This window comes from Colletes latitarsis, chromosome 4, assembly GCF_051014445.1.
Source record: "Colletes latitarsis isolate SP2378_abdomen chromosome 4, iyColLati1, whole genome shotgun sequence".
Taxonomy (NCBI): domain Eukaryota; kingdom Metazoa; phylum Arthropoda; class Insecta; order Hymenoptera; family Colletidae; genus Colletes; species Colletes latitarsis.
In genome coordinates this window covers 24,204,880-24,217,339 of record NC_135137.1, presented here as the reverse complement: position 1 = coordinate 24,217,339, position 12,460 = coordinate 24,204,880, and the positions used below count along the sequence as shown (strand labels likewise).

Genomic DNA, 12,460 nt, shown 5'->3' with positions numbered 1-12,460 from the left:
CCCAAGATGAATTGAATTTTGATCACGTCCAAAACTCCCTGAAATCTCTTAAAAATCTACTGGACTCTTTGCGGTCGGATACCTTCAGTATCCTAATAGACCCGGATAAATTCGACCCCTCCGCACAGAATAATGTATTAGACTTGCTTAGGGAAATCTTCAACGACCCACAATATAGCATTACCATCTGCAGTAGGGAGGCTATAATCCCACCAAGGTCGGACCGGTCACAGATTATTAAAGAGCACCATGAATCGGTAGTCGGAGATCACCGTGGCTCCTTTAAACTTCACCAACTTATCCAAGAACGGTTTTACTGGTCTGGTATGGCAAAGGAAATCGTAGAGTTCGTTCGTTCGTGCCCCACCTGTCAAAGGAACAAGAATCATACTAGGCGAACAAAACAGCCGATGCGAATTACCGACATCCCTAAACGCGCATTTGAAAGGTGCAAATGGATATAGTCGGGCCCCTACCCGTAACTAAGAGAGAGTAATCAGTACCTACTTACCCTGCAAGATAACCTCACAAAGTATTCAGATGCAATCCCGCTACGAAGCATAGATACCATAAGCGTTGCTCACGCTCTTGCTGAACAATTCATCAGTAGATTTGGATGTCCGAGAGCTATCCACACCGACCAAGGCAGGAATTTTATTAGTCAGGTCATGAAGAACTTCTGTAAGATTTTTAAAATCCAGAGAATAGCCTCTACCGCTTTTCATCCACAATCATTGGGCTCCCTTGAAAGGGCACACCGTGTCTTCATTAATTACCTCAAACATTACTACACAAAGACCGACTGGGATGAGTGGATAAGATTTTGCATTTTCTCATACAATACCTCTGTGCATGAGGCCACTGGCTTCACCCCCCCCCCCCCCCCCCCCATGAACTGATTTTCGGCGAAAGGGCCAATATTCCCTCAAAATTCTCCATGGGTTCAGCACCCAAAACGTTCGCGCAACATCTAGATGAACTCTTTGTAAGAATCACCACTACTCAGACGACTGCTGCACAGAATCTAGAAAAGGCGAAACAGAAAAGTAAAAATTATTATGATCAAACCCTTAGGCCTTGTAAATTTGATTTAAACGATATGGTATACTTGCTTAAGGAGCCCAGAACCTCCAAATTCGATTGTACTTGGTTAGGCCCCTATAAAATAAACCGATTATTTAGCGATTTAACTGCCGAAATAGAGTTAACGAAAAATAGGTTTAAGATAGTGCACACCGATAAATTGAAACTGGCGCATATAAGGCCGGACTCTCCCTCCGAGGGAGATTAAATAAAGTAAATAACCTGTAATACTCGATGTAGCTACTCAATGTAATGCTTTGCGGATTCGGAACTACGCTCTAATTTATGTTCTCCGTATATAATGTATATCCCAACTGCCTCTGATGTTATGTACCCCTGCATGCGGTTGTTAATGATGTATAGCTTACTGCAAATCACCACACTGACTTTCGTTAACCGTATAGTTTAATACGTGTCGATACCGGAATACATTAACTATTTCCCTGCGGATGTTAAGTAATCTCGAAATCATAAGGCGCGTGATAGGTATGAGGATATTGTACGTGGTAAATATTGTTAACCGACACCGACCTGGCTCAGGGTAATAGTAATAAATGTTGACTTTTGCTTAAAAGCTGTTTTATGAAAACACCTTTTTGTATAAGGGGAAAGGTGTTACGCATTTGCGTGACGTAGGGTCGATGTACATACAGCGGCGCGACGGGAAATTGCTGGAACTGGTTTTATTACCATCGAGGCTGCGATTTGAGCGAGCGAGATTCAAACGAACTCGCGTATTGTAATGCGTATTATTATTGTAAGAAATTCAACGCGAGGAAATCTAGGCGAAAACCGAGCATTTGTAGACCGTTACCGATATTTTGTGTATACAATGTAGTTTTGACCGTTAGAGGTAGGCTGTATGCTTGTGGCGCGCATATGTGTGTGTGTAAGAATCGATCGGTTGGCCATGTCGCCGGTTCTCGCTCGAAGGATCGGGAATATTCCATGGCACGCGCCGAGAACTTGGCAACCGGCAAAAGGAAGGAACAAACGCCGATCAGGACGCTGGATATATAAGACCGAGCCCCGCTTGGCTCTCTCTCTCTCAGTCTATACGAGCTATCGTCCTGCACTAGAGAACGTTTTCCAATCGCTATTTAGAAATAACTAAGGAACAGTACTGAATAAAGTTGTTGAAGTATTTTTAACGTATCGAGTAGTTTGATTTCCGCGCGTCTCGCCGAGCAGAGCGGTTCAGCGCTCCACGGGCATCGTCCCACGACCTTATTTCCCTAACCCACCGACCACGGGGTTGCAACACAGGTATAGCCGTTTAGCTGTGCAGGCACCGCGCGACTTGGTCGGTCGAGCCAGCGTGCCACAATGCGACGCAGCATTACATTTAATTAATTTTCATAACGTCAATTTTAAAGTGTTCGTATTTCTAAAACTTAGTCCGTAAAGGGGACAAATAGGACTATATGCTCATTTTTTCAGATTTTTAAATATTTCCCCACTATAAAAAAATGACGTTTGTTGTTACGAGCGCGAGCGCGAGATCCTGGATTCGGTCGAGGGCAGTACTCGACCGGTGGTTTTAGGTATGGTTAGGAAAGAGACAGGAGTTCCGGACGAACCAGGGGCTCTATACCCTGGGAGCCGTAGGAATAGGTTACGTGGACGAACCAAGGGCTCTATACCCTGGGAGCCGCTAGAAAGGAGTGGACGAACCAGGGGCTTTATACCCTGGGAGCCACGTAGGTTTTTAGGAAGTTTTAGGATCTTGCTCTATCGTAATGGTACACCTCGAGCGGTTAAGGTGTACCAGGTTCGTGAGATACTCCTCGTCTTACTGTTAATATGGTTCAGGGTTGTATTGATTGAATAATGCAAGTCAGTATAATTACTTGTATGTATTCTATTCGATGCTCAAATACAATGGTGTATTAACAAAACTAGTTCTATTACTAGATTGCCACGACGGCGAGAGTTTTAAATCGGCTTTTACGCGGCGCGTTCGCGGGAGCTACTACTCGGTTTAGACGATTGAAAACTCACGATTTAAACCACTAAGGTAAGATGTTGCTTGAAGGGGATTACAGCCCGATCTTGCCTCGAGTATCAAAGTGACGTCGTCTCGAGAGTTTTAGGAAAACTGAGCTCCCCGAGTAAGAAAATGCGGCCCTTATATACTGGAAATTACTCGGTACAGTGGCGGGGCATTACCATATAAGGTAATGAAAACTGGGCCGGGTGTGCACATACGGCATGAGTCAACCCCATTCGAGGGGTTGTGCGCTAGATGATCGGGCCAACGCCCAAGCCATCAAACGTTTCAGTCCCATACATGAATGATATGTAACATTGTAAACAATTGCAAAATAAATAGTCAAACAAATTTTTTTTTAATTGGAATAATTTTTATTCGGTACTCCCATGGATCTACTACAAGTACCTAAAAGCACAATTTTTTCACTTTCGTACTTTAGCAGCTATTATTTATTGAAAAAAGTGACCTCTATATTTCAAACAGATGTAACACCAACAATTTTAAAAATTTTAGAAAATCCTTCGAGATACGTTTATATATCACTAAAGACTACAACATATTCAAATTAGAGCAAAATCCGATATGGTACTCCAAAAGGTGTCCGACTTCGCATGGAATGACCCGTACGACAGAGGCGAATTTCAACACCAGCAGATATTTATAAGCGGCGATATCGTCAAGCCTCCATATCGCCTTTATCTTTTGCCGACAGCAGTAGTCGATAACCGAAGAAAAGGACAGCGTGTGAGAATGAGTAAGACCGAATCAGAAAAAATAAACGGCAGTCGAAGAGAAGGATAACGAATGAGAAAGAATGAACGGAAGTGGAAGAAAAGGACTCTGTATGATTTTTCGTCTGCTCTGTCCATTTCAAATCAGTGATTTAATGAAATTATTGATGTTCGTGTCATTCTATGACAAATTAATCACTTTTTAGACAGGCAATTAGCTGATATTACGTTCTCTTCGTCTAATATCACAGCAGAATCACCATTCATATAATTCTTCTTAAGGGGGTCTTCTAGTGTGAAGTGCATGTTCTTAGATTTTCTTAGGGAATTTTTGGCGAATGAAGTATAACACTTTTTGCAATCAAATTTATAAGGTTTATTTTTACCTGTTCCAATGACATTTCTAAATTTTTTTGGTAAAAAAAAGTTAAAACTGATGATACCGCATACTTTAAACAAACTCGCTTTTAAAAAAGGTTATCTCGCAGTGTCCATGATTCCGACCATTTTATTTATTTGAAATGAATAAACGTGAAAAATTTTTAATTAGTATGAGCACAGACGAGGTATACGAGTATACCAATCACCTTATGGACTTTCGCGGCCGAATCTGACTGCCATACCGACCTGAAAATTCGGAGGTGATTTTAGCGGCCTCTTCTCATGGATGGCGGTCAGTTGAGAAACTATTCACTGAATTAGTATTGATGGGCAGAAAGCTGTAGTGTGTGCGTAAATACATGTAAGTTGGCAGTGCAGTATTATCAGACGGCAAGCCTGTGGCCAAAGGAAACTGCCCCTCCGCTTACACACATAATGTGCAACCACCTTTTTTATGAGTTCTGGCGTTTCGTATAGCTTCGGGGATTTGAGAAAGGCGGCGAATGTGAGTCTACCCTTCTTGCTCTCAACACAACTGAAATTCGACCTAGCATCACTGGCATGCGATATCGAATCTCGACTGCCCAGGCATTTTTTACTTTCCGACCTATGTATGCGCATATAAGCAAAATACCATAACGTAAAAAAATTTCAAAATTTTTTTTACGGAAATACACGTTTCAAGACTCCCTAATCATATTTTAACTATTAAAAAAAAGACATTTTCTTACTATGCTTATGGACGAGCGTTCATATATTTATACTATTTATGCGATTGAGTCTAAACAATCAAATGAATTTCAATGTAATTTTAAATTTTTAAATCTGAAAAAATTTGGAAATACTGTCCTATTTGTCCTCTTTGTTTAGCAATTTAAAAAAACGCTGATTCGTTAAAATCAATCATATTAAAATAAAAGACTGGAAAATTTTTCTTCTTTCAATGAAGGAAAACTCTTTTACTTAACCTTTTTCGAAGGCGAAGGTGAAAAAGTCGATTTCGCCACGGCAACAATGGTTGGACGCGACGCTTGGACGTTCCCCCGAAATAGGGGATCGGTTTTTGTTTTCCAGAAACGCGAGCGAGGCGATCGAAAACGCGAAACGCATTAGTTGGATAACGGAGAGTCGCGAGGTCCACGCACCCGTTTGGTTGTCCAGGCGGCAGGGGAGGTGAACCCCTACGTGGCGCGTCCCCAGGTGACGGATAGGGGTAGCCGCTGGGATAATTGCCTGGTATCGGTAGAAAGAGAAGGGGAGAGAAATTAGATGCATCTGGTAAAAAGAAGTGGTAATTATCAGAGGTCGATAAAGAGGAGGTGGGGAAAGAAATTAGACGCCTTTTGACTGTTTCGAAAAAGTGATATATTTAATTTTTTATCACAATTCAATGCGAGTATAAATTGTGTAATTCTATTTCACAAAAATTAGATACAGTTTTTTATTTTTAGTTATTAATAGCATCATATAAAATGTGATCCAGCGCATATGCCAACAGCTCGCAATCTACAGGCGAATTTTTGTCGTAATATTCACGAAGGATTTTATCAGCCACACGTTTATGCATAATACTATTCCATTTTAAAATATTTGTAAATTCTTGGTATTTCTCACCAACATAGTGCGTATTTTGGCATAGCCACGAATATGCACGCTCGATGCACTGTTCCAGTTCGAATAAAAATAATAGAGTTGACGGTTTCATATACATGCAAGCATCATGTAATTTCACTTGTACAATGTTCATGTCGCGCATTGCAACAACCGTAAGCACCAAATCACAAATTGATAACGATGTTGGAGAAGGAGCTGATAGCACATGTTGTTCGATATCCTCGCGTTTCTGGATAAACACCATCCATGTTGAGTAAGACAGCAACAATGTATTTCCTCGAGTATCACCAAGAATAATTTCTACGGCGGATACAGGTCCTACACCGATTGCAATATCCAAATACTTGTATGCTGTGGATGTGAGGGCAAATCTCCTTCCCAGTATATGAGGCGTTGAACGCTGTTTCTTGCTACTGTTACATATAGAAAAATAAATAAAGAATGAAAGGTAAGTAATGACGATAAGAAAAAATGGTGATAATAATACTTACTCATTACTTGTGCATGCTGTATCGCAAGGAATGCAGTAATTCATTTTTTCAGAAAAATTTGAACATAGAATTCAATAGATAATGTTTCACGACGATACTATCAAACGAGTGTGAATATTGTGCAGCACTTAAATGCAACGTTGCATCATATGTACCAGGGGAAGCGGGTGGCGCGTAGTGGTGGGAGGAATTTTTTATATCACGTGTTCTTCTTCTGTGAAAAGTGCAACTTTTGCAAAAATGTCTTTTAGATTACCTTGAACACGTCTAAACATCCAACTTCTGCAAAGCGTATATCATTGCATTCTCAGGATGATGCAACCAAATAATATTCTTCGCGACATAGATCATTTTTACGTTCACGCTGTACCCAATAATTTTTTTGGGATCCGCGAATTGTGCGAGCTATTGGGTCCTAGTCATTTTACATACACACTGCTCACCTTCTTACTATTTTATGTCACATGTTCTTCTTCTGCGAAAAAGTGTAACTTTTTTGCAAGACGTTTTAGATTACATTGAACATGTGCAAAACATACAATACATTCGTGGACGAACACGCACAAAGAAACACGATTTCTGCAAAACGTATAACATTGCATTCGCGGACACAGATTTCTGTAATATATCGCGAGCATCACCGAGGGCATCATCGGGACAGTGATTTTTGTAATATATCGTGTACATCACTGTACACATTAGCACAAAAGATGACAGTATGGATCATCAAGAGCAGGAGCTGTACGAGCAGGCCGCTCAATTAAGATCGAAGGAAGAATACAATTTATGGGAACATCGATTTGGCGACTATCTCAATTCGTTGGAGGAACGAAGCCGAATCAAGGGACTGCGATTCTCAATCGGTGAAAAACAATCATTGATTGCTCGTATCGCTAGATTGGAAAGTCTAAAAGATTCGACACGCAATCGATTTGTATATGTGGGTGCTGGATATAGTGCAAGCCTCAGATGGCGTGAAATTGATACGGCTTTCGTTAACCGTATATTGACCGGTGCGATGATAAATTCTAACCACATAGAGCCTCGCAATTTTTTCGAAGATGCGAGGGACATTGTAGTTGATCATGTGCGGAACATTGTGCTGAAACATGATAGTGTCAAAATAAATACTATACTTAACGGTGAATTTGTGGCTGGTAACAAATGTGCAAACAAAAGTGTTAACACGAAAAACTGTGAACTGTGAACTAAAGAAAGCTGTAATCAATGTATGCTCGATGGACAATGCATGTTTCGCATGGTCGGTGGTGGCTGCTCTGTATCCAGCCGAAAGTCACGTATCTCTGGCATCATAATATCCTCATTATACGACGGTGTTGAATATCCAGGATATTGAATTTTCAATGACATTGAACCAAATTAAAAAGTTTGAACATATCAATAACATCTCCATCAATGTTTATACCATTGAGAATAAGAAGGTGTTACCAATACGAGTCATCGATAAGAAGATGGAGAGGCATGTCAATTTGTTGTATTTAGAAGGAGCAAACGACGTGGGACATTTTGCATGGATTAAGAACTTATCTCGCCTCGTGTGCATACAATTGAGTAAACATAATGGCAGAAAATACTTTTGTGATAGGTATGTATATAATAAATCTTTTAAATATTTTATGTTAGATAAAAATTATGTCTCTTATTGCAGATGCTTACACTATTTTAGTTCGAATGAGAAACTGGAAGCTCACACCATGGATTGTGAGAAGATGAATGTTTGCGCAATCATATTGCCAAATGATGATGGCAGTAAGTGACTCAGTATCTGCAACTACAACAGGAAAGAACGTGTTCCGTTTATAGTATATGCCGATCTGAAATGCATCCTGGAGAAAACGGATACTGATCGAGAAGCGTCAAGATACACGTATCAGCATCATCGAGTATTTAGTGTGGGATATTATGTGCTGTGCTCGTACGACGACTCGTTATCTACGTTTCAATGTCGTCGCGATCCTGATTGCGTATCATGGTTTGTGAGACAACTTCAAGATTTGTCACATCGTGTAAAGTCCATTTTATCAGCCAATGTACCCATGGAAAATTTATCAGCTGAACAATTACAAAATTTTAATACGGTAACACACTGTCACATATGCGAAACACCGTTTACGCGAGATGATAAGCGGATACGCGATCATTGCCATTTGACCGGTCGGTACAGAGGTCCTGCGCATTCAAATCACAATTTAAATTATAAAGATGCGTTTGCCATCCCCATAGTCTTTCACAATTTATCCGGTTATGATTCACATTTTATTATCAAGGAGATAACCACCGCATTCGAGGGTGATGTCACTGTATTGCCGATAACAAAAGAGAAGTACATTTTATTTACAAAATACGTTGAAAACGCAGATGAAGAATCGAACTCGTGCAAGCGCATAAAATTGCAATTTATCGATTCGTTTAAATTTTTAAATACAAGTTTCGAGAAATTGGTATCTTTTCTTAGTAAAGATAAACTTGAAATTACACGATCCGAGTTTCAAAAATTATCTGCGGAAGATTTTGATTTATTGACGCGGAAAGGGGTGTTTCCGTACGAGTACATTGACTGTGTCGAAAAGTTGAACCAATCATGTTTACCATCGCGCAATTCATTTTACAGTACCTTGACTGGCGATACTGTATCTGAAAACGACTACGCACACGCCGTCAACGTGTGGATGCAGTTTTCCATTCAAACGCTCGGCGAGTATAGCGATTTGTATTTGAAGACGGATGTCTTCCTGTTGGCTGATATTTTTGAAAATTTTCGCAATAGTTGCATCGCAAGTTACGGACTCGACCCCGCGCACTATTATACTTTGCCAGGTTTTACGTGGGATGCCATGGTGAAGCATACACGTATCAATTTCGAACTTCTTACCGATATCGACATGGTCCTATTTATCAAACGTGATATACGTGGTGGTTTGAGTCAATGTTCCAACAGGCGCGCACGAGCCAACAACAAGTACATGCAGTCGTACGATCCATCGCAACCATCGTCATATTTAATGTATTTCGATGTAAATAATTTGTACGGCTGGGCAATGTGTCAACCATTACCATACGCCAATTTTCAGTGGGTCAACAACAAAGATGTAGATGTAATGACCGTAGCGTTAGACTCATCGATGGGGTATATTTTGGAAGTCGACCTGGAGTATCCGCAACATCTGCATGATTCGCACACTGACCTACCGTTCTGCCCAACACGTGATAAACCGCCTGGCAAGTGCCAGGAGAAGCTCATCGCGACTCTATACGATAAGAAGCGTTACGTAATGCACTACCGCAATCTGCAGCAATGTATTCGTCATGGCCTTCGCGTAACTGAAGTTCACCGCGTATTACAGTTTTCCCAATCTCCATGGCTTCGCGATTGCATCGAACTAAATACAAAGTTCAGAACTCTTGCTACAAACGATTTTGAGAAAAATTTATACAAGTTAATGAATAATGCAGTGTTTGGCAAAACCATGGAGAATGTGCGCAATCATGTAGATGTAAAATTAGTAACGAAATGGGGAGGGAGATATGGTGCAGAGGCACTGATCGCTAAGCCAAATTTCCACAGTCGCAGCATATTTTCGGAGAACCTAGTTGCGATCGAACTGCGTAAATTGTCCGTAAAATTTAACAAACCAATCTATGTGGGTATGTGTATACTAGATATATCTAAGGTTTGTTTGTATGAATTCCATCACGATTACATGTTACCCACACATAGGAATAAATGTAAAATTATGTACACCGATACAGACAGTCTAATCTACCACATCGAGTGTGACGATGTTTATGAACTTATGATACGCGATATTGCTCGCTTTGACACGAGCAATTATCCCACAGATATTCGATATGGTATTCCGCTTGCTAATAAGAAGGTACCAGGTTTAATGAAAGATGAAAATAATGGTGCGATTATGACCGAATTTGTTGGATTGAGAGCGAAGATGTATGCCATGCAAGTCGATGGCAAGAAAGATACGAAAAAGGTGAAAGGTGTTCAGAGTAATGTTATAGCGCGAACTATAACATTTGATGATTATGTGCAATGTTTGATGGGCGAGGTTGAAAAGATTTGTCACCAATCGTGTATAAGATCCATGTTGCATGAAGTGTACACGATATCAGAAACAAAAATTGCTCTGAGTCCATACGATGACAAACGATATATTGTACCATATTCAACTGAGACGCTGCCATGGGGGCATTATAAAATACCGCTTTAGATGTACCAGTATACATATGTTTGTAACTCCATAAAAGATCCAAGAACGCAAAGTTTGCAGAATGCTGTGGGAGAAGCTGAGGGCATGCAATTCTACTAATGTTGGCAGATACGAGCGAGTACCACTCCCATTCCTAAGAAGACAAGTCCTCCCCCATCCGAGTAATGCACTATATAAAGAGTTGTACGACCAGCCCATGCCATTTATAGCAGAAGTGATTTTTAAAGTTTTACATAAAAAAAAAAATAAAAATTTTAACAATGGTTGCGGACAAGTAGGACAAAGGTATGTAAAACAGGAATAATTTTTATCACATTAGTTTGTATCATATTTAACAACCTCAATTACAAAATATAATATTCTAATATGAACATTCTCTCCCCCCACGCAGTAAGAGTTAGCTTGGATGGTGCTGGCTCATAAGCAGAGGCTGTATTACTTTCGTCGCGATATAACATCATTAATGAGAGGTATTGCTTATGGGGAGGTGAATGCTATAGACGGCGACGGGAACTGAATTTGCGAGCAATGCTTAGCCGCGCTACCAGATCATGAAACAATGGAGTATGACAAACAACCAACACACATTTTGGTGATGGTGTCAATGTTTGGTGTTGGATTTCCTAACCGTCTTGTTATGTTACAAAAATCATCTCCAGTGACGATTGTATATGTCTGGAGTTTCCTTCAGTTTTGGCCATGGGTTCTACGAACTTATGGTGTTTATTATACGAAGATAAGAGTTCGTCGCTAGGGCGAACTGCGCTTCACTCTCGCCTTTCTTCTGCGGGTGAAGTCACAGTCTCGAAACAGATCTCATAGAGAACGCATCAAAACTCTGAGATATACCTTAGCGTATTTAATAAAAGCATTAATAAATTTACCAGTAATCATTGTCGTTTTAATCAATCATACGTCCCACATCCCTACCTATTCCAATATTTGGTGAACATCATAACATATTACATTGTGGCGAATGTGGTGCACAAATATACAAACTCGCTGATGCACTACATTGTATGGGATGTGTTGACACAATCACAAAAATCCCATTACATAGAATATCGAGACAGGCAATAATAGTTTGCGAAAACTTGTATTAATCATTTATATTTTTCAATCATTTTTATATTTTTTTACTCATTTTATATTCTTCACCGTTTTCATAATCATTATATATATATTTTTATTTATATTTTTATGTATGTATTTTTACTTTTTTAATCATTTTATATTTTAATCATTTTTCATATTTTTAATCATTATATATTTATATTTATATTTTATGTATGTATTTTAATTATATATTTTTCCTTATTAATCCTTTTTGTGAGTATAGTATGTAATAAAACAATTTATATACATAGTATCATGATCAGTATCTCTACACATCTCCCTCACCCCAATTTGTTATTAATTTTACATTATAAAAAGTTCACAGTAAAAAAAAAAAAAAAGAAAAAGAAAAAAAATTTATTTCTGATATTTCAACCATCCGTTGTATAATTTAAGTCTTTTCATGGTTGATGCATCGCTATGTATTAGCACGATCGAGATTTTTCAAACACTTGATATCTTCGTAATCGGCATCAATGGTTTTAGATTTATTCTAAAGTTCATAATTTTATAAAAAGATACATTTATTTCCAGTATTTCAACCACCATTAACTAGTACATGTTTTTTCAGGAGCTTACAAAAACATTAAAGATTTTTAGACGTATTCTGAAAGTTCATAATTTTATAAAATTGCTAGGAAGGATGGGGGATGGGGAAATTAGATGTATTTTTTAAATGACATGAATTAATTCAAAAAGATACATTTATTTCTAATATTTTAACCACCAATTGTGTAATTTAAATACATTTTGCAAACCAAAAAAGGTACATTTATTTCCGATATTTTAACCACCAATTGTATTGTA

At 39.1% G+C, this 12,460-nt stretch overlaps 1 protein-coding gene and 1 pseudogene across 1 annotated transcript; both read left to right on the top strand.

Annotated features, from left to right (window-relative positions):
• The first annotated feature begins 7,011 nt into the window (after positions 1-7,011).
• On the top strand, positions 7,012-8,588 carry LOC143341201 (uncharacterized; annotated as a pseudogene).
• A 1,373-nt stretch (positions 8,589-9,961) lies between these two features.
• LOC143340796 (uncharacterized) lies at positions 9,962-10,537 on the top strand. The gene has a single exon (XM_076763101.1). The coding sequence runs from the start codon at positions 9,962-9,964 to the stop codon at positions 10,535-10,537; it is 576 nt and encodes a 191-aa protein (XP_076619216.1).
• Positions 10,538-12,460: the final 1,923 nt, after the last annotated feature.

What these genes read in the sequence shown, in the direction of transcription:
- LOC143340796 (XM_076763101.1), top strand. Translation starts at nt 9,962, where the DNA reads ATGTGTATACTAGATATATCTAAGGTTTGTTTGTATGAATTCCATCAC.